This window comes from Geotrypetes seraphini, chromosome 1 (assembly GCF_902459505.1).
Source record: "Geotrypetes seraphini chromosome 1, aGeoSer1.1, whole genome shotgun sequence".
NCBI classification, from domain to species: domain Eukaryota; kingdom Metazoa; phylum Chordata; class Amphibia; order Gymnophiona; family Dermophiidae; genus Geotrypetes; species Geotrypetes seraphini.
In genome coordinates this window covers 345952210-345979625 of record NC_047084.1, presented here as the reverse complement: position 1 = coordinate 345979625, position 27416 = coordinate 345952210, and the positions used below count along the sequence as shown (strand labels likewise).

General features: G+C 45.0%; 1 protein-coding gene across 8 annotated transcripts in view; it reads right to left on the bottom strand.

Moving 5' to 3' along the window:
• Window positions 1-27416, bottom strand: part of YTHDC1 (YTH domain containing 1) — a 397408-nt gene that overhangs the window by 276772 nt on the left and 93220 nt on the right. For all 8 annotated transcript variants that reach the window (XM_033963055.1, XM_033963075.1, XM_033963093.1 and 5 more), the window contains one exon: window positions 5841-6177. In XM_033963055.1, the coding sequence (XP_033818946.1) occupies window positions 5841-6177 (337 nt within the window). The remainder of the gene's footprint in view (window positions 1-5840; window positions 6178-27416) is intronic.

The following is a 27416-nucleotide window of genomic DNA, read 5'->3' as shown; positions in this document are numbered from 1 at the left end:
CCACTGGCACTTCTTAAAACCCGGCTGAGGGGGCATGAATGGAAACACGGCCTCCACAAAATCAAACCCGGAGGCCTGTATGTTGGCAACAGGCCCCGCCGGGGCCGGCCAGAAAATAAAGGAAAAAACAAATTTAAGATTTTTTTTTAAGACGAAATAGAAACCCGAAGGGAAAAAAGCAAAAAAGGAAGAAAATTATGCGAGCGGGAAGGCAAAGTAGGATATTTCAACAGCCATTGAAAGCACATGCGTCTTCTTCGCTCCGCGGAAACGAAGAAACTGGGGACCACGCTCTCCTCCGTCGAGTGGGAAGGCACCCGCGCATGCGCGGTGCGGTCAACTAGAACTTTCTAGTTAAAAGTGTCCGTACCGGGGCTCCGTCGGTGACGACACCCATACGTTAAGAATATGCTGCCTGCTTGTCCTGGGATAAAAATACGGTACCTCCCAAAGAGACTGTTTCAGGCCTTATCACAAGAAACAATTTCCTACGTTCCTGTGTCTTTCTAGCTACGTTGGGGTATATATAAACTTTTTTACAACAGAACAATAGTGAGGATCGAAAACAGATGAAAAATTGCATTCACATCGTTCAAAGACTAACGAAACTATTAGCGTCATTCTGTCTGTAGATTCAGATACAGTTGATTCTAAGAGATCTGTAACATTAAGAACACCTTCAGTATTAACTTGTTCAACCACTGAATTTACCCCTGGTCCTTTTTTTTTGATGGTACATAAATATATCCTATTAACAGGTGGTATGCACTCAGGAGAAAATTTCAAAATTTCAACAAAGTATCTTTTAAACATCTCAATAGGAGAGACCCCCAAGGTCCTAGGAAAATTCAAAAGGTGAACACTGAGAAGATGATTAAAGTTTTCTAATTGTTCAACCTTACAATTTAATTGATTTTTATCCTTAATAAGTCCAATAAGTCTTGTAGTTTTCCCACCTTTTCATTTACTTGTTTTAAGTTATTAGAAAAATCTTCTTTAGAACCTTCTAATTTGAGTCCCAAATAGTCAACTGTACTTACAAAAGTTGCAATTTCTTGAAGACTTAGCCACAGTGACGTTCAGGCTGGAGAGAACATCCCAAATGCTCTCCAATGTAACCACCGGCGGCTTAACCAACTGAGAGCCGAGTACCCTGTCAGCTCCCAGGTCCCTCTGCTCCTCTGTTGTTTTCGTGGCTTCTGCTCCCTCGAACTACGGTTCCCCCTGCAATCTCCATTCGGCAGAGCTTTACAGTCAGTGCTGCGATTGAGGCAGGGCGCAGTGGGGGAACAGCTACTGGGGGAGACAAATATGTCTCCAGGGCAAAATTCTCTACTTCTTCTTGAGCAGGAGATAGCGCTGTCAATACCCCAGACAACTCTGCGGGATTCAAAGTAGTCGCAAACTCCCGAAAACAACCGCTGCATCAGGGAGGAAGTTCTCAGTGTCGAGGGATCCATCCGAACTATCCCACTATGCTTAGTATGCGGCATCTTGGTAAAGGTGCCTGGATCAGCTCAGGAGTAACATACTGCTGCCATCTTGAAATCCTCCTCTTCTCCTCTCCAATGTCAGTCCCTGCTATGGAGTTTCTGCTGGAGGAGGAATGGAACTTGTCAGCTCCGGGTTGGTACCCAATTATGCAGACTAAGCTCCCCTTCCCCAGACTCTCCTCCAAGGCACTCCACTCATCGGGTAAGTCTCTATTATCTGTACCCTTCTCTTCTACGGCCAGATCTAGACTCCGCCCCTTCTACTTTGTTGAACTGTATGCCTGGAACAAACTGCCCGACTCTGTACATCAAGCTAAGTCTCTGACAGTATTCAAATCCAGACTCAAAGCTCACTTCTTTGAAGATGTTTTCAATTCCAAACTCCAACCCACCTGATAAGCACCAATATCTGTCTTATCATTCCCTCTGTAATTCTCCCACCTAAGCACTGTGTAAAGATGCACCTTCTTGTCCAGTTTGTCTTTACTAGACTGTAAGCTCTTTTGAGCAGGGACTCTCTCTTCTATGTTTTGATATATAGCGCTGTACATCTAGTAGCGCTATAGAAATTAGTAATAGTAGGTAACTTCACCATATGTCTCTTGGGCTCCGCGGCTTCCACACTCTTACACTTAGGCACGCCGCTGTTCTGGGACTCTTGAGAGGGATTTTCTCCTGGTACAAAGACCCCCCAAAAGTTCCTCAGCACTAAAGATCAAAGGGGAAGCTAAGCCCAACATTCCCGCCCCTTCTTCACATGTCGTATTCAACCAGCATGAATTAAGAGTAAAAGCCTGAGGTTTCCATCCTTGAGATAAAATAAGGTGATTTAATGGATCGGGAAAACTTTGAGGGAAAAAAAAATTTAAAAATCCAAGATGGTCACCACACCAGTGTTTTGACACCAAAAATGGCTCAAAAAATGACTTATCTATAGATTAAAAACAAAAACCTCAGAAAACAAGATTTTAAAGGTGAGGAACCCTACAGGATGTGGCAGAAACCTTCAAAAATAGGTTTTATCAGTCCCCCCCCCATAAGAACATAAGAATTGCCGCTGCTGGGACAGACCAGCGCCCTGAGACCAGCCCTACCTGTGTACGTTCCGGTCCAGCAGGACTTTGTCTTGAATCCCTGAAGGGTGTTTTCCCCTTTAACAGACTCCAGAAGAGCGTTCCAGTTTTCTACCACTCTCTGGGTGAAGAAGAACTTCCTTAAGTTCATACGGAATCTATCCCCTTTCAATTTTAGAGAGTGCCCTCTCGTTCTCCCTACTTTGGAGAGAGTGAACAATCTGTCTTATCTACCAAGTCTATTCCCTTCAGAACCTTGAATGTTTCAATCATGTCCCCTCTCAATCTCCTCTGTTCGAGGGAGAAGAGGCCCAGTTTCTCTAATCTTTTGCTGTACAGCAACTCCTCCAGCCCTTTAACCATCTTAAGTCACTCTTCTCTGGACCTACTTCATGTACGGCGACCAGTGCTGGACGCAGTACTCCAGGTAAGGGCACACCATAGCCCGGTACAGCGGCATGATAACTTTCTCCAATCGGTTCATGATCCTGTTCATGATCCGGTTTATCGTTCCTAGCATTCTGTTTGCCCCCATTTTGCCCATACGCTGTAATAACCTTACTCACTGTGACATGTGCGCCCTGAAGGTGCTGTAGCCTGCCTCAGCTCTAAGAAGTAGCTGGAACTGGGAGAAGAATCCCTGTCTCAATCAGCTAGTCCTCCAAATGCTGAGATCATTGGGCTGCCATTTGGACCTAATTTGGACTGATACTCAACCCCCACAGAACTGTGCATTAGAGAGCTGTATGGGAATGGGGCCGATGGGAATCTCGCAGGGTATCTTCTGAGGTTGCAGGAATACCTTGGGGATTCCCCCCCCCTCAGTCTGTGGGGATCCCACAGGGATGAAGGAACCTCAAGGGACTCCCATGAATATTACCTTGCTAGCACCTCCTTCTTGCCCTCTAGCAGTACTCTCCCCTCCACAAAGCCACGTCAGCCGACCCGGAAGTCTTCCCTCTAACATCAGAGCTGACATCAGAGTGAAGGCTTCCAGGTCAGCCAGGTACATCATGCAGAAACCGCCGCCCACGGACCTGCAAAGAAGCGAGTAAGGCAGGAAGGAAGTGGCCCAACTGGTACACACTCGCAGGAAGGAGGTACAAGTACTTGAGCCACAGAAGGGAGGGAGGGGGCAAGCGAGTGTATTGTCACAAGGAAGGAAGAGAAAGGAAGCATGTTGGGACATGGGAGAAGCACAAACTTCCTACAAAGGCTAGAAGGAAGGAAAGAAGGAGGGGGAGGCACGAACTTGGGACACAGAAGGGAGAGAGGAAGGGGGCATGAACTTAGGATAAGTCTATTTGAATACCGCAAAATGCCTTTTGGTTCGATGAGGTTACAGAAATGTAAATATACAGCAAGAACGACGGTTTAACAATAAAAATTAAATATTAATAGGACCATTTGGGTAAAATGGTAAGGCATATGAAATTACCCTGTCTGTCCCAAAATAGGGATCACAATGTAAGCTAAAGTGCCTAGGAATAAATGGTATAAATCATGTGTTAGGGAGGGAGGGAAAGAGATGCCAAAGTGGGAGAGGGAATAGAAAGGGAGAATTGCTAGGCATGGATGTGAGTGAGAGGGAAAGAGATGCTGCATATGGGAAGAAGAAAAAGGAGAACTGCTGGGCATAGGGAGGGAGAGGAGTGAGGTAGAGATGCATGGGGAAGATGAGAGGGAGAAATGTTGGATGTGGCAGTAGAAGGGGCAGAAGAGATGCACCCTGGATCCCTCTCGTCCCCCACTCCCTTTGCAACAAGGGAGGGAATGAAAGATGGTGGACAGTGTGAGAGAGGGTGACATGTTTCACACAGGGGTGGAAAAGAGAGGAAGAAATTCTGTGCAGGAGGGGGAAGGGGAAAAGAGGGAAAATGATCCAAGATAGAAGGGAGTGAGGCTGCTGTACAATGGGAAGGAGAAATGCTGGACCACGCATGGTGGTAGGAACAAATAGTCAGCAACCATTAGAAGAAGAATTTGCAGAAAACAGGAAAGTGGAAAAGAGAGAAACTGGAACTAACTTGAAGGAAAAATAAATGTCCAGATAACAAAGGTAAAATCAGGAATTTATTGTGAAATATGGTAGATTTGGTAAATTTATACAGCAGATATCTTTATGTTGTGTTCAACAGAACAGGAAATGCATTTCTAGTTTTATTTCTCCAGTATTGAAGTACTTGCTGACCCTTGCTGTGGCTGATGGGGATCCCCAAGCACCACTGCTTCATCAGCTGTAGTATTTTTACATTTATATTAGAGGCTCTGGCAGAAACCTATTTACAAAGTATGTATTCTTTCCAATTAGTATTTCCAAATTAATAAAGTCTCTTTGCTCATTTGTAAATTGGTCTCTACCAGAGCCTTTAATTCAGTAGCATAATTAAATAACTACTTTTGAAGTTTAGGGAGATGGGTAGAGACGGCTGAGGATGGGTTTGATTTCTGTCCCCGCACAACTCTCTACCGTGCACCCAAAGGGGGGAAGGTGAAATCGCAGACAGCACCCTAAAGCCCCACTGAGCCCCCTGCAGATGTTTAACACCCCACATTTAACCCCTGCAATTCAGTAGGCGAGATAAGCTAATGACCCCAAGCTTCACAAAGTTTTCTAAAGGCTGGCCAACAGGTCCCCAAGGGATAAACCTGGAGGCTGCATACCCAAGCCTGCTTCTCCACACAGATAGAGCTTTTCTCCACACTGGAGAGCTCTGGTACACCAATAGCCACAAAACCATGAAAAATACCAAAAATAATAAAGAAATATACAGAGCAGATCAGAAAAACACTTTCCACCTCACATGCTCAAGGAAAAACTGAAGGGAACAGCATAGCCCTCTGGAGGAGGAGGAGTTGAAAACCTGGAATGGATTCTTTCTGCACAGCTCACAAGCATGGGGAAAATACCCTACTGTCCAGAATGCCACTCTTATTGCACTAGAAAACTAGTTTTGTATATCTAAAATGCCAAACATTGAAGAGGCCACAATTAACACACAAATCTATTTGACATTTCAGGGGGGAAAAAAAAATCTATAAACCCAACCACCACCTAAATATGGATATTTACAGGGATTACTACTTCCTAGTCAACATAACAGTTTATGTCATGGTACCTTTCTCCTCTGATAGACAGCAATTTCTTTTACCAATATAAGTCCTTCTCAAAGTTCAGTGAAGCTTAACACAGACTGGCAAGTTGTTAAAGTCAAAAAGATTGCTATACTGATACCTATACGATACAAACTGTTTTTTAAAAAATAAAAATTACCTGATATGTCAGAGATGGAACCTGATCTGATTGAATCTCCATCTGTGAAGGACCCTGAATCAGAGTCAGAATCAGTAGCCTCACTTCGAGTATCATAGTCATTTCCCTCCCTCTGATCTCTCTCTTCTTGATCATATTCCTCATCTTCTTCACCTTCCTCTTCATCATCTTCCTCTTCTTCCTCCATGCCCTCCTCCTCAGCTTCACTGTTGCCTTGGTCATCAGAAGACACGCTGCTGCCACTTTCCTGGTCTGAACCATACTCATCTGAATTCACATCTTCTTTGGAAGAATGGCTGGATCTGCTTGTTCTTCTATCTATAATATGCCTAATTTTCTGATAGTTAAAGAATAAGTTAAGTCAGACACCTTTAAAATGTTATAAAATACTATTATCTATCTTGCCTCCACTATGACTAAAGTTACCACTGCATCTTTAACTAGCCTATAGCAAAGGAACATGTCCTCAATGATAAATCAATGGAAAACAATCTGTATGAGGAATTCTCCTTTTGTTGTTTCAAACGATACAAATATACCAAATAGGGATACTTTTCATTTCATCCTATAACAACTTTGGCTTTTGGGAAAGATAATGTACCGTATTTGCCGGCGTATAAGATGACTTTTTAGTCGGGGGTCGTCTTATACGCCGGGTACAGTTTACATGCCCTTACTTGCGGGGCTGGATGACTCAGTCGCGCGGCTCTTCTTCTCCCTACCTTCTCTGCTTGCAGCACAGAGCCGAACGAAAGTCTTCCCGACGTTAGCACTGACGTCGGGAAGACTTCCGTTCGGCTCTGTGCTGCAGGCATGGCAGGTAAGGAGAAGGAGAGTAGCCTCGCGGTACCAAGAGAGAGGGGCGGCCGCCCCGCCCCGGTTGCAGCACAGCCGGCCAGGTCCCCTTACTTTTGTGGCACTTCCCCGACCGACCGATAACAGCCCGGGTCCGACAATCCTCCCTGCCCTGTAGCCGCGAATCTAAATTACCTTCTTACAGCAGCTGTAAGAAGGTAATTTAGATTTGCGGTTAAGGGCAGGGAAGTTTGTCGGACCCGGGCTGTTGTCGGTCGGTCGGGGAAGTGCCACAAAAGTAAGGGGACCTGGCTGGCTGTGCTGCACCCGGGGCGGTAGAGAAGGAGGGGGGGGGGGGGAGAAGGACGCTGAAATGCCATGGTGAAGACAGGAGGGGGGGAAGGACTCTGAAAGCACTTGAAGACAGAGGAGGGAGAAGAACGCTGAAAGCACATGGGGGAATACAAAGGGGTGGAGAAGGAAGAAGGGGTCGTCTTATACGGCGAGTATAACACAAAACTCTATTTTTTAACTAAAAGTTGGGGGGTCGTCTTATACGCCCAGTCGTCCTATACGCCGGCAAATACGGTACTTGTCTTGACAAAATCTTTCTAGTAAATAGGCACTTCATTCTTGAACATTTGGGTAGTCAATCCCTCATTGTGATATTCTGTGTAGAGAGCCTCATTTACATTTTTCTGCTCCGCCTCCCTTCACTCTGAGCTGTCCTTAGTTTATATCAAAGCAGATAGTCAGCCCTAGACTAGAAACACAAAAGGGACACTCTCCAAGAAACAAGGCCTAGATTCACCAACAATAGCAACTCAATCGCTGTTGGCCGATTCTCTGGCTGATTTCCCAACAGCGATTGATTCACTATTAAGTTTGCATGCAAATGATTTTCACGGAAGTGCAAATCATTTGCATGCAGACCCACCAATTCAATCGCTCAGTGAGCGATTGAGACATGTGCAGAGCCCTAACAGTAGTGACAGGGAAGCAGCCGCCTGTCACTGCTATCAGGGTTTCTGCTGTTTTTTTGTTTAATGGCTCAGATATTTTGCATGTATTACATATACAAAATATCTGTCCCATAAAAAATATTTTTTTTAACCCTCCACCGTCAGCCTTCCCCCAACAACTCCCGACAAACACAGTGACCCACAAATGGTAGGAGGGATGCCCACTCCCTCCAGCCATAAAGAACCTACCCTCCTCTCTCCCCGATAAAAATGGCAGGAGTGATGCCCACTCCTTCCTGCCTCCAAATACCTCCCCCTCCCTCCGAAGAAAAAGGTAGAAGGGATGCCCACTTCACCTGCCATTTGAGTGCCCCCCTCCCCCGTACCTTTGACATTGGGAGCAGTAGATACTAAATAAAGAATGACACGGGGACAAATTTTTCCCTGTCCCCATGGGAACTCATTTTCCCATCCCATTCCCACAAGTTCTTTTCCTGTCCCTGCCCCATTCCTGCAAGTTCTGTCCACATCTGCACAAGCCTCAAACACTTTAAAAGTATAAGTATTTGAGGTTTGCGCAATTAAGGCAGAGCTTACAGGAATGGAGCAGAGACAGTAAAAAAATTTGCGGGGACTGGAAAATTGAGTTCCTGTGGGGATGGGGACAAATTTGGCCCTGTGTCATTCTCTAGTACTAAAAACACCTCCTGCTCCTCGCAATGATACATCATGTGATGCACAGGAAGGGGCCTTAGGCCCTGATTGGCTCAGATGCCTCAGGCTCCTCCCTTGGGAAGGGCCTGAGGTGTCTGAGCCAATCAGTGACTTCCTTAGGGTGTTTTTAGTACCTCTTGCTCCCATCAAAGGCACAGAAGAGAGGGAGGGGGCACTCCAATTGCAGGAGGGAGTAAGCATCCCTCCTGCCTTTTTCTTCGGGGTGAAGTATTTGCAGGCAGGAGAGAGTGGGCATCCCTCCTGCCATTTTCTTCAGGGTGGAGAGGAGAGGTCCTTCATGGCAGGAGGGAGTGGGCATCCCTCCTGCCATTTGTTTGGGTGGGTTGCTGCAATTGTCAGGGGAGCGCATAATTGTAGGGGGTCGTTGGGAAGGACCTGCAGTAGCGGTGGATTTTTTTTTCTTTTTTTTTTATAGGACAGATATTTTGCTTGTCTAATACACACGTGTAATACACGCAAAATATCTGTGCCATGAAACAGCAGACCTGTCGGTAACACAGTTGCCGACAAGTCTACAGCAATCAAGTTTTAAGATCAGTAAAACTTGATGCTAAATAGCCACGCTTGGCTATTTTGCATGGGGTCTTACTAATTTGCATGGCCAGATCAGAAAATGGGCAATCGAGGGGGAAAAGATGGAATGGGCTGTTTTGTGAAACAGGTTTAGCAACGATCGCTGACTTTAGTGAATCTAGGCCCATGTCTTTTCTGTTCATATCAAAACATTTAACATGAAATAATCATTAACTATTTAACATATATAAAAAGGTAAAACAAGCAAGTCATCTATCCAAGTGCAACCTTCACTAACAGTCCTGGAACTCTGAATCACACTACTTGATCCTCTCGCAATAGCAGAGGTCTTCTTTAACGTAGACCTTGCTGGACAGAAAATATATATTGCAATCAGGCATGTCTGAGACAGAAAGAAGGCTAAAGAATATCTGAAAGGGCAAGCTTCAAGAATGAAGTGTCTATTTACTAGAAAGAGGATAATTAAAATGAGTGTCTAATATTTCTTTCTATTGCAATAGGCATATCATTCTTGAACACTTGGGAAGTTATCAAAGCAGTCCCCCAAATCTAAGCCAGGACAGATGAGCCCGCTGAATGTCCGGAAGACCAAACCGCGGAATCCACCCTTGCTGCTGCATCCACCCTATAACATTTTGTTAAAGTATGAAGAGAGGACCATGTGGCCGCCCTGCAAATTTCTTCAGGGGAAACTGCTCTAACCTCCTGGAATGTACCTTTAAGGATTCAGGAGGTTGTTTTCCGCTCCCGATATAGGCTAAAGTAATGGCCATACAAATCCATCTCAAAATGGCTGCTTTGAAGCTGGGCAGAATTCATCTGCGAGTTCCAGATACCAAAGCCAACATTCTGCAAATATTCAGCAATTTCAGGACTTGGTCACTCTTCTTGGATACCAAGGGCTTGAAGGTAGGTAGCCATACTTCCTGGTTGACGTGGAAACTTGATACTACCTTGGGCAAGAAAGAGGGGACTGTATGCAGTACTATTCCATCCTCTGATATCCTAAGGAAGGATTCTCTGCAGGATAACGCCTGCAGTTCTGATACTCGTCATGCTGATGTGACTGCCACTAGAAATGCCATCTTAACTATAAGGTTCACTAAGTATGCCTCCTCCAAAGACTCGTAGAAGTCTTAGCGAGGGCCTGCAGGACGAATTAAGACACTACATTGGAAACGGTTGATGTACTGGAGGATGAAGGTGTAATGCACCCTTCAAAAATCTTGACACTTCCAATGTTGTTTTATTAGTCTGAGTTCCGAAGCATGAAAGATCTATTATCTGTACCTTGAGGAAGCCAACCACCAAGCTTTTTGCAAGACCCTCTTGAAGGAATGCTAGAACCAAAGAAATTGGGGCCATAACCAGGTCCGCATTTCTTTACACACCAGTTCTGGAAGCACTTCCAGGCCTTCGCATAGGCAGCCAATGTTGACTGCTTTTAGATCTCCGGAGAGTGGAAATGACTACTTCCAAATAGCCTTTGCGTGCTAGGGCTGCTCACTCAAGTAGCCATGCCATATGATCAAAGTGCTCTGGATCCTCCAGGACGATTGGTCCCTGTGTAATTAACCCCAGATGACACGGTAATCTTAAGACCTTGGTCCCTGTGTAGAGGGACTAGATCTGCTTACCACGGTCGTCTCTGCCAGTCCAGAGCCACAAGACCTACCAACCCTGGGTGCGACTGCCTATCATGGGCCACAGAGGGAACATATACAGAAGCCCAGCCTGTACCAGGATGTCCAAGCCTGCACTTCCTAGCTCATATCTTTGGCTGAAGAACCGAGCCACTTTCTTGTTGGTCACAAGCACCAGACTGAACATTGGGCACCCATACTAATCACAATGCAGTCATACGCTTCCTGGGAAACAGCCCATTCTCCAGGATCTATGGTCTGCCAGCTGGGGAGATCCACTTGTGCATTATCTACTTCCACAACATGTGCTTTTGAAAGTCAACACAGTGTTCTCCCTAGCGTGTTTCAGCCGGGTGCACTGCCCAGCTACTTTAAGTGAGCGCCCAGCTGTCATTTTGCAGCTGTAGATACCGCGCCGGACTGGTTCCGGGATCTGACATCGGGCTCGCAACTCGGCGGTGGTTCGCGCATGAATTGTCAAGCGCCTGCTTCTTCCGGTTTGCCTGCACCCCGTACTTGAAGGTGAACAGACCTTTCCTGCCTGAACCACATCTTCAGCAGCACTTAATTCAGCACGCAAACTTCAGATAATGCCTGTTCTTCCGCACATGCTCAGATCAGGTCTAACTGAGCATGAGCTGAAGAACCAACATTAGCGACCAAAGCAAGCCTGCTGAATTAAGTGCTACAGCGCTGCTACAAGGATTTTCCGTGAATCACGCCACTGCTCACGGTGGAGTACGGGCGGGGAAGGGGTAATTTGCATAGCGCGCCAAGGGGTTGTATTCAATTGGTCCAATGCCTTGGCGCGCTATGCAAGGAAAAATTATGTTCTTACCTGTTAATTTTCTTTCCTTTAGACGCAGCAGATGAATTCAGAGACCAATGGGATAGCACACATCTACCAGCAGGCGGAGATAGAGAAACTGATTAACAGGTGGTTCTATTGGCTGGCACTCCTCCTGTAACTCCAGTATAGCTCCTTGCCCAAGCATCCATAACCATCAATAGGCATAGCAGGTAAAAAACTTCTTTCCCATAACAAATCTCAAAAGGCAATAATACAGAATACAACCCAATAACAAACTTCGAAATTTGGAAAAGAAAAAAACATCTGCTGCATCTAAGGGAAAGAAAATTAACAGGTAAGAACATAATTTTTCCTTCCCTAGCAACAGCATCAGATGAATCCAGAAACCAAAGGGATGTAGCAAAGCAATCCTCAATCTGGGTGGGAAGCAAACGCCGCCCCCGCAACAACCAAAGCACTAAACGCATCTACCGCATGCGCCCCCACATCCAACCAGTAATGCTGAGAGAAAGCACTCTTGGAAGACCAAGTAGCTGCGAGACAAAACTCCTCCAAGGAAAAAACCTCTGGACCGAGTCCAAGAAGTAGCCATCGCTCCGGCAGAATGGTTCAAGTTCTTTCGCCAATCGCTTCCCTGCCATCAAGCAAGCGTAAAGAATGTCCTCCTGGACCCATCGAGCAATGGAGGCTTTGGACGCCGCCATATGTTTGAGGCGTCCCTTGAAGAATACAAAAAGGTGATCTAAACAACTAAAAGTCATTAGAAACCTAGCTCGCGGAGAACGCTACGCACTTTCAAAAAAATGCAGTGAATAAAAGCACGTCTCCCCATTTCTCCTCCCAGGATGAAGGGAAAGTGAGAGTGACATAAAAGAAAGGATGCCATCTCCTTAGAAAGAAATTGTGGATCGTCCAAACTGACACCCAAATTTTGTAAATCAGAAATAGGAATCCCTGCCAAACAAGGCCTGCAACTCAGAAAACCGCCGAGCTGAAGCCATGGCCACAAGAATCCCCGTGTTCAATGGCACAGCCCTTTAGAGTATCAAAAGACAAGGATGAAATGAAGCCTTTGGTAAACTGTGAAGAAGTACCTTAAGACTGTACTCCGGACAGGGCTTTCTAAGAGGTGTACGAATATACCGTACTCCGTTTAGGAACTGAACTACATGAAGCTGAGAAGGAAGTGAAGAGCAATATACCTAGCCCTTGTAACAAGCTAAGAATGGCACTTGAAGCTGAAGGGAATTGAACGCTAAGCCCTCGGCAATACACTTGTGTCAAAAAAGAACTCTGGAAGGGTGCAAATGTGGAGAAGTACCCAAGAAAGGAAAAACCTCCAAAAGGAAGCAGAAGCCACTGGTGAAGACGTCTGTATCGCCTGGACAAGAGAAGAAGCAACCTGCTTCGCATAACCCTTACACGTCAGCCATGACTTTTCAAAAGCTAGGTCGCAATACCACAGTAGTATGAATATCCATGTTGATCGGACTCTAGGTGAGCAAATCCTGAGATACCAGGAAATTCAACAGTCCGGCTGTCAAAAGACTCAATATAACCGCATAGCAAGGATGGCGCAGCCAATCCAGAGATTCTACAAATACTGAGCCCTGAAAGCAAGCTTGAGATGGCAAATCCAAGCCATCATCAGCCAGGGGAAAACACTGAAAAAAAAAATAGAAAAAACCAGAGGCGAGAAAGAAGCCACGCTGCTATCCCCTCTGACTCCCACTCCCTGTGCCCGCCGAAGAAGCTAGGAAGCTTAGAATTTTGAGACGAGGCCAAGAGGTCTAGTTCCAGGAGATCTCACTTCCATAAAAAGAGCTGGAACGCCTGAGCCAAAATTCTCAATATCCAGGATGTAGAAGATTTCACTATTACTAACATTTACACTTTCTAGAGCGTACACAGCGCTGTACACTGTAATATACAATAAATGGGCCATGCTCAGATTTCGTGGAGAGAAAGTCTATCCAAACTCTTTTCCTGACCAATAAAATGATCTGCCAACGGAAGAGGAAGATGAGGGTCCACCCATTGAAGTAGAACCACAACTTTACCCGCCAACTGAGTACAGCACCTACTGCCCAGGCTGTAGAGAAATATCCCTATCATAATACTAACTGAAAAGACCTTCAGCGTCATTCTGGAAGAATGGTCTGAAGCTCCAGAAACGGTAGCCCGACCATGCTCCAGAGTAGAAGAATGAACAAGTACTGAGTCGCCTCTTAAGACAAGACTCCTGGAGCTGAGGATGGAAGGCACCGAGCCTCCCAACCCGACAGCCCGGGATGTTTGGTGGCCATGAGCTAGTCCAGCAAAGACCGAGGCATGCCTTTGAAAAGAGAAATCTCACTGAGCCACCAAATCATACAGAGCAATGCATGAGGAGCCTACCAAATAATTGGAGCCCTGAGATACCGGGAACCACCAGAACAAAAGCGACTGCTGTAGCGTTATAATGGGAAAGCAAGCCGAAGTTCCCAGTGGAGTCAGCAACATGGATCCTAGAACCTGTACAGAATCCCATACTCTTGGTCAAGGTGACCGAAGAAGAATGCAAACTTGAGACTGTGACCCATCGCCCTAGTCTCTGGGAAGAAACACATTTCTCTCCTATATGAATAAAAACATCTCCCCGATATACCTATAAAAAGTACAGGAGAAAAGAGCGCTGTGCAAATTTGAAGATTCACGTCCAAAGAACTGAGGAAAAGAAACCACCCTTTTCGTGTCAGTCAAATGGCCCGACTGAAAGACGTCCGAATCAAGCAGTCAGTCAAGAAGAAATTAGGTGAATCGCCTGGTAGTGCCAAAATGGTACCAATGCCCACATTTTCTAAAATGTTTGTGAAGCCTTGGGTAGGTGAAATGGCATGTGCCAAAACCAAAAGCGCTGCTCCAAGAGAGGCAAGCAAACCTAGTGCCGATTCGGAGTCCATAGTGAAAATGTAAATATTCTCCCAGTTTTTCTGCAGAAATGTGTAACCCTGAGAAACTAATTCAGCAGAATGGGATCCAGCCTGCCCAATGCCCCCGTCTTGGGCACCATGGAGTAAGTGGAACAACGTCCCTTAGTTCCCGAAGAACTACAAGAACCGCCCTGAGGACCAGTAATACTTAAAAGGGAAACACAAAACATAGAGACTCCAAGAGTGAACTGGAAACCTGAGGAGGATGCAAAGTTGCAAGCATCCTGAAAAATATTCACAGCCCCCTGACCTTACATTATAGCGTCTTCTCCCTCATGAGAAAGCCTGAAGAGTCATTGGAATAAGTCAAAATCCCCTCAGAATGAAGTGCAGAAGGTCAGGGAACGGCAGGAATAGAACTGTAGGATCTGTAAGAAGAAAGAAATTCTCCTAGGAAAAATCAAGTTTCGCAATGTAAAGAGGAGTATACTGGAACCATGAAAACAGTATGAACTCCATTCAACGTGAGCAAAATACGTATGTCCGTTAAAGTGAATATGTATTAGACGCAATCAAGATGCTGCATCTCTGCACCATGGAAAACAACAGCATCCTAACAGGTATCAGACAAAGCTCAAATTGCTAATGAGAGCTTCAGGGATGAGGCTAACAACCATGCGTGCGCTCCTCCGCGAGTTTGATAGAATAGGTAACTGGCTTCTGGTTAGAAAGAGCTGCACAGCCCTTCCTGTCTGGTTGGGGGGGGGGGGGGTCCGTCTAGCATGTGCCATGAGAAGATGGCGACAGGAGAAACCAGCATGATAAGAATGGAAATCTGAAGTCCAGGCCCTCCCAGAAATAGAGAAAGAGAGTCCTGGCCGCAGGAAGATGCGAAGTGTCATTATGCCCATAGAGACAGCCCGAACTTGGAAACTGTTAGTACAGTGGTGCCTCACACAACGAACTTAATTCGTTCCAGGAGCAAGTTTGTTATGCGAAAAGTTCGTTATGTGAAACGCGTTTTCCCATAACAATACATGTTAAAAAAAATAATTCGTTCTGCAGCATAAAATATGCTAAGATGACATAAAAAAAAGATAAATTTGTGAAAATGGTGGTCTTGCTGAGGCCAAACTCTTTGACGAGGTCACACTGTTTTACCCCACATTCACTCCTTCTAATTATTTCCCGTTTCATTTCAACAGAAATCACCTTCCTGCTTTTTTTAGAAGCCATGATATATAAAAAATATTGAGTTTATCTTAAAAGGACGACTGTATACAGTGAGAGAGGGCAGTTAAGCGCAGTGACTAACGACTGCCTGCGCGGAAGGATGCAATACATCGGCAGCTCGGGCGACTTCGTTGTGTGAAACGAAGTTCGTTGTGTGAAACGAAGTTCGTTGTGTGAAACGAAGTTCGTTGTGTGAAGTTCGTTGTGTGAAACGAAGTTCGTTGTGTGAATCAAGACATGAAGTTCGTTGTGTGCAGCGTTCGTTGTGTGAGGCGTTCGTTATGCGAGGCACCACTGTACCTTTAGGCATATATATCCTATGCCACTACTAGACACATGCAGCGCAGCACAGAGGCCCAAATAAGAAGGACAGTTACCAACAGACAAAGGCTCAATCTGCAGGGACCCCAAGAGAGACAATGAGATACCCGTGTGAAATACAGGGCACTATCTTACTGCTGATCTCACTGTGCCGTATGTCGAACCAGTCCGGAGACAAACCGGGACTGGGTGACCTAGCACAGGTCAGAGTCTCTGGTAATTTCCTTGAGTGCTAACCCTAGAGTCCGATTAAACTAGCAGCTTCCTTCAAGGGAATACAGCAGGAACACAGACATAGACATATAAATGTGCCTAAGCTTGTCCCAAAGCTGGTGAAACACGAACAACTTGTCTGAACCAGAAAGGAGAGAAGCCGTGGCATACCCTGACCAAAGTCAGCTGTAAATAAACTACTGGAACGCTGCAGCCCTCCTGCCATCGCCGGATACCCAAGCGCACGCCTGATTCTCGCTGACACATGGCCGCTGCATCAATGCTCCTAGAAACATAGTCAGATTCAAGCCCCGCAAAATTTACCCTGCCACGGCCTGCATAGAAAGAAAATCAGACTCTGGGAATAACCAGAAGAACGGTGCGGTGCTTCTCACAGCGCCGGAAAAAACATGTCCCATCTCATGCGCGCTGCTATAAACCGGCACCTGCACAATCAGCTGCACATGGCCGTGAAAAACACCGACGAAAGAGAGCTTCAGAATAAACAGGACTACTACTGCTGCACTGAAACTCAACAAGGAGAACAAGTGCGAGCATGAAATCGCACCGCTACTGCCGCACTGTACCCAACAAGGAAACTAAGCGCGCGCATGCATGCAAAGGGCGGAAAAGTCCCGGCTCCCTCAATCGGATTTCTAGTCATAAAACTTAGCCTCAATAAAATATCCATTCCTTAAATGTACGATGACCGAACCCACAGTACTAAGACTCCCAAACAGAACCTGAAGTTCAAACAACAGTAAAAGCCAGACATATTCACAAGCATGTTGTTAGGGCCAGTTGATACCAGTTAGAGTTAGTAGTGCAGCAAAAAACAGGGCAGAATGTAGCAACTGTGGTCTTTTTTTTTTTTTTTTAAACAGAGAAGGGAAAGAAGAAAAAATTGAGACCCAGTCATACCCTCTAGCAATGGAGGGAGGGTGAGGCAGGGACCAGGGGGGGGCCCAGGTGTAACCCCTAAAGCCGGCACCGTTCAGCCGGACACCCCTGTCTCACTGAAGAGAAAATCTCAACAGGAGAAATAGCATTGCCAGCTCACTGAAGAGAAACCTCAACAGGAGAAAATAATTTTCAAGTCACAGCCAGAATTCAGGAGCTAGTTGAATAGTGACCATTTCCTGCTAGGAGATAGAGAATACTGGAGATACAGGAGGAGTGCCTGTTAATCAGTTTCTCTATCTTCGCCTGCTGGTAGATGTGTGCTATCCCATTGGTCTCTGGATTCATCTGCTGCTGTTGCTACAAGGATTTTCCGTGAATCACGCCACTGCTCACGGTGGAGTACAGGCGGGGAAAGGGTAATTTGCATAGCGCGCCAAGGGGTTGTATTCGATTGGTCCAATGCCTTGGCGCGCTATGCAAATTACCCCTTTCCTGCCCCTACTCCTTCACCGTGAGCAGGGAAGGGTAATTTGCATAGTGTTTTTAACATCGACCTATTAAAACATTTTCGCCCACGCTCCAAAGGTCCGCCCCTTCAACATCGGAACTTTTGTTTCCCGCTGTGCTGAGGGACGAGGCAGAAAGTTTTGGGCGGGTTAAGTTGATGGTTCTAACTTCCCTCTGTGCTTTCAGCAGGGTATTTGGAGAGAAAAAAAAAGTTGTAAGCTCTTTCAAGCAGAGACTATTTTCTTACTTTTAACTCTGTGCAGCCTGCGTTGTCTGGTAGACCTATAGAAATATTTAATAGCAGTAGGTCCTCCAGAAAGGGAAAAAAAAAAAAAAAAAGAGTCCAGGGCCAGACTTGGCTGTGCTTTTCCCTCTTTGTGACTCTGTGCAACGCTGCTGCATCTGAGAGCGCTATAGAAATATTTAATAGCAGTAGGTCTTCCAGAAAGGGGGGGAGGGGGAAAAAAGAGTCCAGGGCCAGACTTGGCTGTGCTTTTCCCTCTTTGATCACATTATTACTCTTTGTGACTCTGTGCAGCGCTGCGTACATCTGAGAGCGCTATAGAAATATTTAATAGCAGTAGGTCCTCGGTACTCTGGGGCCTTGACTCTGGGTGAGCCGGTACTGAGGGAATTGATGCAAGCACCGGTGCCACATGTAGCTTAAATAGGCCGGTGAATTCCCTGTGGAAAAACTCCTTAAGTTGGTCCTGGAAGGACTGTACCAGTACCATTAGTTCAACAGTACCATTGGTGCTGCAGGATGCCAAGGGGTCGCAAACCCTGAAGGGGAAACAGCCTGCAAAGGAGATCAGTGAGAGTCGACATTTGGCACGCATCAAAAGACTCAATGCTGAAGATGCCTGCAACGCTGGATATGAAGAGGACTGTTTCTTAGCAGGTTTACCAGATGAAGGAATGGAGTCCGACATCGAGGGAGGCATCGATGCCGGTACCAATGGCATCAATTTGACTCTGGAGGCCATGGGCAATCCAAACAGCTTCTCTTGTTGGATGTGTTGAGCCTCAAAAGAGCATTTTTGTAGGAGTAGAACAGCGGATACTAGTGTCTACTTGGTGCTCCAGCTCCAGACTTTGAATGCACCACTTGTGAGGGTCAGTGATGAGATAGGCCACTGGCAACAAGTGCACTTTTTGAACCCACTAGAAGGCCTCGATAGAGGAAAAATCTCAGCAGCAAGGTTAAAAAAAAAAAAAAAAAAGCAATGGTTGCAAACCAAGAATGAACATGATTTGAATAAAATTAAAACAGAAAAAAAAGGCCTGAAGAACTAACGGGGGGGAAATTTTTTTTTTTTTTTAAAGAACTGAAGAAAAGAAAAATAAATTGACTGGGAAGGCAACTCAACTGGACAGAGTCCAAAAACAACTTCTTTGCTCAGCAGAAAACAAAGAACTGAGGAACCGCAAGCTAACATTGGGCAGGAAGGCTCTCACACGTGCGCAGTACAGGCAGTCTTCAAGATTCACAAAAGCTTAAATTGACAGTACACTTTAGCACTGTCCATATCAGGCTCTGTGGATGACGTCACCCCACATGTGAGAATATGCTGCCTACTTCTCCTAGGATAACTATGGTTGCCATCATTGATACCTGCACCTGTAAGTAATGCCTTGTCTTGATAGTCTTTGATCTGACGCATGAGCTTTGCTTTGTGGGCTTCTAGTAGAAATAAACTTTGTTCTCTGTGTTGAACCGGATGACCAAGTACTCCAAAAACTGTGTGGGCTGTAGGTGGCTTTTTCAGAAATTTATCACCAGTCCCAAACTCTGAAGGATCTTGATCACATGCTCACTGCTGTCCTTGACTTAGCTCAGACTAGCCAATCATCATTCCTTGTGAAGATATGCTGCTACTATAACCATTACCTTGGTGAAGGTACGTGGTACAATGGCCTGCCCAAACAACAGGGCCAAGAACTGGTAATGTTGCTCTAGCATGTGAAACCTCAAGAACTTCCTCTAATCCAGAAAGATGGGAATGTGCAGATACAGAAGACCTGTCAAATCGAGAGACAAGAAATTCCCCTATCACCAAAGAGGCAATGACTGACCTCACCGTTTCCATACAGAAGAACAGCATCCTGTGGGCCGCATTGACCGCTTTCATATCTAGGATCAGTCTCCAGTCTTCTGAGTCTCTTTTGGACACATTAAAGTATATGGAATATCTGCCTAAGTCCAACTCTTCATCTGGGACAGGTTCTATGGCCACTAGATCTAGTAGCCTTTGTACAGTAGCTCAGACTGTGACCTCTTTCTCTGGCTTTCCTGCTAGAGACTGGAGAATCCACAAAGAGGTCTGGGAGGGGATGAAAGAACTTGAGCTTCTACCGCTCCTGAATGATGCCCAGTACCCAGAGGTCTGAGGTGATCTCCGCCTAAGTCTTCAAATAAGACTATCTCCAACCTACCCTTGGAAATACAGCTGCTATGTTAGCATCATTAACTGCTTCTTGGGAGTCACTGTGGAGTGGGATTCTGAGGATTGGGGCGCTCAGCCCCTCCAAATCTTTGCCATGAGCCTTGATAAGACCTCCGGCCAGAAAGGCCTAATGAGTACAGTATTAGTGAAAGTCTGGAGCCATGAAAATTAGCTCCCTCAAGACTCCCTGGGAGACCCTTGGCTTGCTATCTGGTAGATTTTGGCTTACAATCCTGCACACTGGCCATAAGATCGTCCAGCCCTTGCCAAAGAGCAACTGACCCTTGAAAGGTAATTTGTTCAAAGGAGCCTTAGAGGAATAATCCCCTACCCACTGCATAATCCACAGCATTCTGCGGACAGAAACGGAATAAGCGGAGACCTTGCTCAGAACTCTGATCATAAAGAGCATCTGCTAAGTAATCCACTCCCCACATAAGGAACAGATGATCCACGTCAACATCCACTTCTGCAGCATGGTGCAACTTCACATGGCAAGCACGTGCAATGTATGAGGCCGCTGCTGCTGCCATCTTCAAACCCAATGCCACGGCTTCAAATTACCACTTAAGGACAAAATCCAATCTGCAATCCTAGGCATCTTTCAACACCACTCCCTGCTTTGCTGGGAAGAAAGGTATGCTTTGTAACCTGTGCCACTAGAGAATCCATCTTTGGCGGCAGGAACAGCTGATAAAATTCCACATCCACTGGAAAAAGCTTAGTTATGTTCTTAGTCAACCATAGGGACCCCTCCAGGACCAATGGTCTGTTAACATCTTAGTAATAATGTCTAGATGGAAGGGAAAGCATGTGGTCAGCTTTAGTGCTACTCATAACAGATAACTGAGCATTAGAGGTCCAAGAAGTGGACCTCTATTTTTAATTCATGAAGTGACTCTGTAATTAACTCCGCTACTAGCTCAAATAGCCTGTGCACAGTCAAATCCTCTCTGAGATCCAGGGCTGCACCTGCTCAGGATCTGAGCTTTCCAGGCAAGAATACCTAACTACTAAGGACCCAGATTTAGACGGTAAAGACAGATACAGAATCCATTTCATTCCAGTCCTCTTCTGACTGGACCCCCGCCTCTTGCACATGGCTCTGCTGAGGGGGAAACATGCTCTCAAGGGAAGGGACCCCTTGGCAACACTAGCGCTGTGATTCCAGAAGAGTCACTGCAGCTGCTGTAATTCAAGTATATTTCGTACATCATACTAGTAAATTCTGGAATAAAACCCTGTCCAGATTGTCCATGGGGCCCTTGCAGGCTCTCCTGTGATCCCCTCTGGTTTTGCTGGCAGATGCGTGGCTACGCTTTCCCAGGGATGCACTTTCTCCATTTCCCTGCATCAATTGGTTTTTCAGACTTGGCTCTCTTTTACTGTGATCCCACATCCCGAGAGAGACTAAAGGAGGCTAAGCCAGTGTCTCCTGCCACCCCCCTCACATGCTGCGTGGCATGTAGGACACAGCCAGCCCATGGGCAGACATTCAGCACAAATCTGGCAAGAATCCAAGGTATCCTGGCTTGAGGAGTCTATCTAGTACAAATTTTGCTAATTTAAATTGATTTGAGGCAGATAGAAACTTTTATTTCAAAAATTGGGAAATCCACGATGGCTACTACAGCAGTAATTTTGGCACTAAAAATGACCCATGGGAGCTAAATGGGGACCCCAAAAATTCTAACATTAAGATTTTAAGTGTAGGGGAACCCTGCCCCTACCCATAGAAACCACCAAAAAACAATTTTAGAGACACCCCACCCAATTTTGTCTCATAGGCTCTTCAGCCTATACTCACTGTGCTGGGAACTGTTAAGCTGGAACTGCAGCCAGAGAGAAAGGAAAGAGTTCTGCCTCAGACAAGCCTGGAAAGCTGACAGTGTATTTTTCTGATTTCTCCACTGTTCTCCGACCAGATGGGATCTCATCCCCCACCAGAACCAACACAATGAGGGTAGGAATCGCAGTAAGTCCCAATCCCAGCAATAATCTCACAGAGATACTCAGCCAGCACTCAAGCTTTCTGCAGACAAAACCTGGAGCAAACCTTGCTCCCAAGGGAGCAGTCCTTGAGTACCTGGATTTTTAATACAGGCTGGCCAAGCAAGCTGCCCCTTGGCGTCTGCATCCTTTCGCAGCCAGAGAGGTCCTGAAACAGGGAACCTCTGCAGCCCTAAAAAGCCACACAATTAAGATAATAAAACCAGATATTAAAGAAAAATAAACACAAGCAGAAGAGACATGCTCCTAACCTCTTGTGTGTAGATAGAGGACTTAAAGGACAGCCTAGAGTGAAGGGAGATGGAGCAGAAAAATGTAAATGAGGCTCTTTACACAAGATCTCACTACCAGGGATCAACTAACCAAGTAATCAACAATTATGTGCTAGTGCACTAGAAAAATCGTTAGAAACTAAAATCATTTCTTGTCAAGCTTCCTTACACTCCAGTGCTCCAGAAGGGCCAACAATTTTATTGACATACAATAACAATGCCCCTATATGATAAATAAGGAAGGCAGCAAAGCTTAAATCCCCACTAACGAAAGCAACAGAAAACTGGGGGAAGTATAGAGGCTAAGGAAGATTGTGGAAAAGGGATGGGGTCAACCAGGTTGAGGAAAGATGAAAAGTGCAGTAAGTCCATGCTCAATGTTTCTATAAGAGTGTCATCCTGTAAACTCAGATGAATAGGAAAAGGGAAATTGAGATATGGAGTGGCCCCTTGGTATTTCTCTCTATCAAGCTACAAGCTGCTCCTCTGGAATAAGAATCTAGGTGCTAGGCTCCAAGGAAAATAAACAAAAGTAAGCTTTTTATGATAGCACCTAAGAGAGAATGGGAGTGCAGATGTAAGTGGAGATGGAATTGGGCCTGCACATTGGCAATATAGAAGCCAGGCAAGAGCAGTTCTGATACACTAAACTGACACATTGATGCCTCAGGATTTTGTAGACTTCGATCATATCTCCCCTTAGCCGTCTCTTATCCAAGCTGAAAAGCCCTAACCTCTTTAGTCTTTCCTTACACAAGAGGAGTTCCATCCCATTTATCATCTTGGTCACTCTTTGAACCTTTTGTAGTGTTACTATATATTTTTTTGAGATAAGGAGACCAGAACTGAATGCAAGATTCAAGGCGATGTCGCACCACTGAGTGATACAGAAGCATTATAACATTCTTAGTCTTGTTTACCTAATAATTCCTAGCATCTTGTTTGGTCGCTGCTGCAAATTGGGCGGAAGGTTTCAGCGTATTGTCCACGATGATACCCAGATCATTTTCTTGAGCACTGACCCCCCCCCCCCCCCCCCCAAGGTGGACCCAAGCATCTGGTAACTATGATTTGGATTATTCTTCCTGCAATTTTTCACAGTCCACATGCGTTTTAACAACTTTGAACAGTTTAGTGTCATCTGCAAATTTAATCACCTCACTCGTAGTTCCAATTTTCAGATCATTTATAAATAAGTTAAAAAGCACCAGTCGCAGTACAGATCCCTGCGGCACACCACTATTTACCTTCCTCCATTGAAAAAGAAGGCCATTTAAACCTACCCTTTGTTTTCTGTCCAATAATAGTATACCCTTGAGAATTCCGAGGTCTGCTATCCAGAAGGGTCTTTGGGCAGTGACAACCATACTGGTCATCAGATCATCCAGACACTTTCCAAAAAGCATTCACCCCTTAAAATGGGAGTTTGCTTAAAGTGGCTTTGGAAGCTGAATCTCTCTCGCCTATTGCCTAATGCAGAGCATTCTGTAGGTGGAAATGGAATAAGCCAAGCCTTACTTATGACTTTGATAATGTCATATAGGATATCTGTCACAGTCAATCCCTGCCATAACTAGCTGGGGGCACACTTCGTCGTTTATGATGGAAATCCGACAGACAAGGGTATGACAGGTGTGCGTCACAAAAGAGCCCAGTCTGCCCAACTGTACCTTCTCTTTAAGTTACTGATTTAATTTAAATTATGCTTTTTCCTAGCTATTTCTGGGCCTGAAACCCAAAGCTCTGCCCAGTACTGTGCTTAGGTTCCATCTACCGAAGTCTCCGTCAAAGCTCACTCCAGCTCATCTAAACCATCTCAGCCGTCAAAGCCCTCCCCAGTCCATCCTTAACCAAATGGCTATAAATGGACACAGACCATGCAAGTCTGTCCAGTACTGCCTTAGTTCTTCAATATTTACCATTATTTTTTGATTAGAGATCCTCTGTGTTCATCCCACGCTGTTTTGAACTCTTGTCACTGTTTTCCTCTCCACCACTTCCCTTTGGAGTGCATTCCATACATTAACCACCCTCTCTGTAAAGAAGAATTTCCCAACATTGCTCTTGGCTTCCTTACATCCCACACCTATCAGGTATACTTCAATTATGAGCTTTCCGATACCTGGAGCAATCCATCCGGTGTACCACAAGGGTCACCATTGTCTCCATTGCTATTTAACGTCTACATGTCCTCACTGAGCTTGCAATTAACACAGCTGGGGATAAAACTATTCAGTTATGCAGATGACTTCACGATTATAATCCCATTTGCTGACTCTATCTCGGAAACTATTCCCAAGGCTTCAAAAGCCATAAACATGATGGAGAAATGGATGACAAACTTCAAGCTCAAACTTAATTCAGAAAAAACAAAATTCTTCATTGCTTCACCACATCCGTTTGACACCAAAACATCAATGAACTTAATCACCCCATCCAGCCCACCATAAAGATACTAGGCGTAACTCTAGATCAATGCCTAACCATGAAAGACCAGGTGGACTCCTTAATCAGAAAGGGTTTCTTCACTCTCTGGAAACTCAGATCCATTAAAGCTCATTTCGATACATCAGCATTCAGAACCCTCATATTAAGTCAACTTGACTATTGTAACATCGCCTACTTAGCTATTTCCCAAAAAAATATGCGACGTGTACAACTAATGCAAAATGCAGCGGTCAGATTAATCTTCGGACTAAAGAAATTCAATCATGTATCACCCTACTACCGGCAGTTACATTGCTACCGATGGAAGCACGCATAAAGTTTAAATTCGCCTGCTTCTGCTTTAAAGCGCTAAACGGACTTGCCCCTAAATACATAATTGACCTTTTCTCCTTCTCTGCCAACAGACACAAGAGAAACTCTCATTCCTACTTCGTTCCCCCCCCCCCCCCCCCCCCCCCCCCAGTTAGAGGTTGTAAACTGAAAAAACACCATGAACACCTTCTTTCACATCAAGCAGCATTGTGGGGTAAAGACCTAGATCAACTGCTTTCGCCCACTACTTATAAGGAATTCAGAAAATGTCTAAAAACTCAACTGTTCCTAAAGTATCTAGAAGAGCAGACCCACTCATCTTCTTTCTCCTCCATAGTGATTCCTCTGTCCTATGAATCTCTTTCTCCTCAAAAACGCATTTCCAGTCCTATTAACTCTCCTCTTCCCCCTCTTAAATTCAATCAATTTGTACCTCGCTTAATCTATTGTAAACCGCATAGAACTTAGCGGTATTGCGGTATATAAACTGTTATTATTATTATTGAGTCTACCACCCCTCAACCTCAAATTATGTCCTCTGGTTTTACCATTTTCCATTCTCTGGAAAAGATTTTGTTCTAAGTTAAAACTTTTCAAGTATTTGAACGTCTGAATCATATCTCCCCTGTCACTTCTTTCCTATAGGGTATACATATTCAGGGCTTCCAGTCTCCCATTATACGTCTTTTGGTGCAAACCTCCTACCATTTTCACTGCCTTCCTCTGGACCACTTCAAGTCTTCTTATGTCCTTTGCCAGATACAGTCTCTAAAACTAGTTTCAAGTTTCAAGTTTATTAGGTTTTTTTGTATACCGCCTATCAAGGTTATCTAAGCGGTTTTACAATCAGGTACTCAAGCATTTTCCCTATCTGTCCCGATGGGCTCACAATCTATCTAACGTACCTGGGGCTATGGAGGATTAAGTGACTTGCCCAGGATCACAAGGAGCAGCGCTGGATTTGAACCCACAACCCCAGGGTGCTGAGGCTGTAGCTCCAACCACTGCGCCACACACTCCTCCACAATACTCCAAGTCGAGCCTCACCAGCGATTTGTACAAGGGCATCAATACCACCTTTCTTCTTCTAGTTACGCCTCTCTCTATACAGCCTAGCATCCTTCTGGCAACAGCTACTGCCTTATCACACTGTTTCTTTGCCTTTAGATCTTCAGACACTATCACCATAAGGTCCCTCTCTCCATCCGTGCATACCAGCCTCTCACCTCGCAGCACATAAGGCTCCTTCCAATTTCTAATCCCCAAATGCATTACTCTGCATTTCTTGGAATTGAATTTTAGTTGCCAGATATTAGACCATTTCTTTAACTTTTGAAGATCCTTTTTCATGTTTTCCACTCCCTCCTCGGTGTCTACTCCTTTACAAATCTTGGTATAATCCACAAAAAGGCAAACCTTTCCTTCTAACCCTTCAGCAATATTGCTTACAAACATATTGAACAGGATTGGCCCAAGCACCAATCCCTCAGGGACTACACTACTCACCTTTCCTTCCTCTAAGCGAACTCCATTAACCATCACCCTCTGGCATTTTGTCCGTCAACCAATTTCTAATCCAGTTCACCACTTTTGGGTCCTAGCTTCAGCCCGTCAAGTTTATTCATGAGGCTCTTATGAGGAACCATGTCAAAGACTTTGATGAAATCGAAGTAAATTACATCTAGTATATGTCCTTGATCCAATTCTCTGGTTATCCAATCAAAAAATTCAATCAGGTTTGTTTTGCACGATTTACCTTTAGTAAAATTATATTGCCTCGGATCCTGTAACCCATTAGATTCTAGGAATTTCACTTTTGTGAATAGGTACCATATCTACTCTTCTCCAATCCCCAGAAATCATTCCTGTCTCCAGAGATTTGTTGAACAAATCTTTACTAGGACCCACCAGAACCTCTCTCAGCTCCTTCAGTATCCTGGGATGGATCTCACGTTGGAACCCAAGCACAGTACCGGGTAGAGCTTTGGATTCTTGCCTAGAAATAGCTAAGAAGAAAAAATTTAAAAAATTTAAATTGAATCAGGTTGGACAGACTGGATGGACCATTCGGGTCTTTATCTGCCATCATCTAATATGTTATTATGTTTATCCAGTCCCAATGTGTTGTCACCTTTAATTTTTCAAGTTGTTCATAAACATTTTCCTCCGCAAATGGCACAAAATCTACTTCATTTGCATGTGTAACTTTGCCAGACAATCTTGGTCCTTCTCCAGGATTTTCTTCTGTGAACAGAATTTGTTTAGCATATTTGCTTTTCCTTCATCATTCTGCACATATCGGTTCATAGCATCTTTTAGTTTCGCAATTCCATTTTTTCATCTTCCTCCTTTCGCTAATATATCTGAAAACATTTGTGTCTCCCCTTTTTATATTTTTAGCCATTTGTTCTTCCGCTTTCAAAAGATGTTCTCTCTCTTTTGGCTTCTTTCTGTTTCACCATTTTAATTCTTCTGAAGATCAAGGCAATGGACACAGACCTGCCTTTTTTAGCATGAC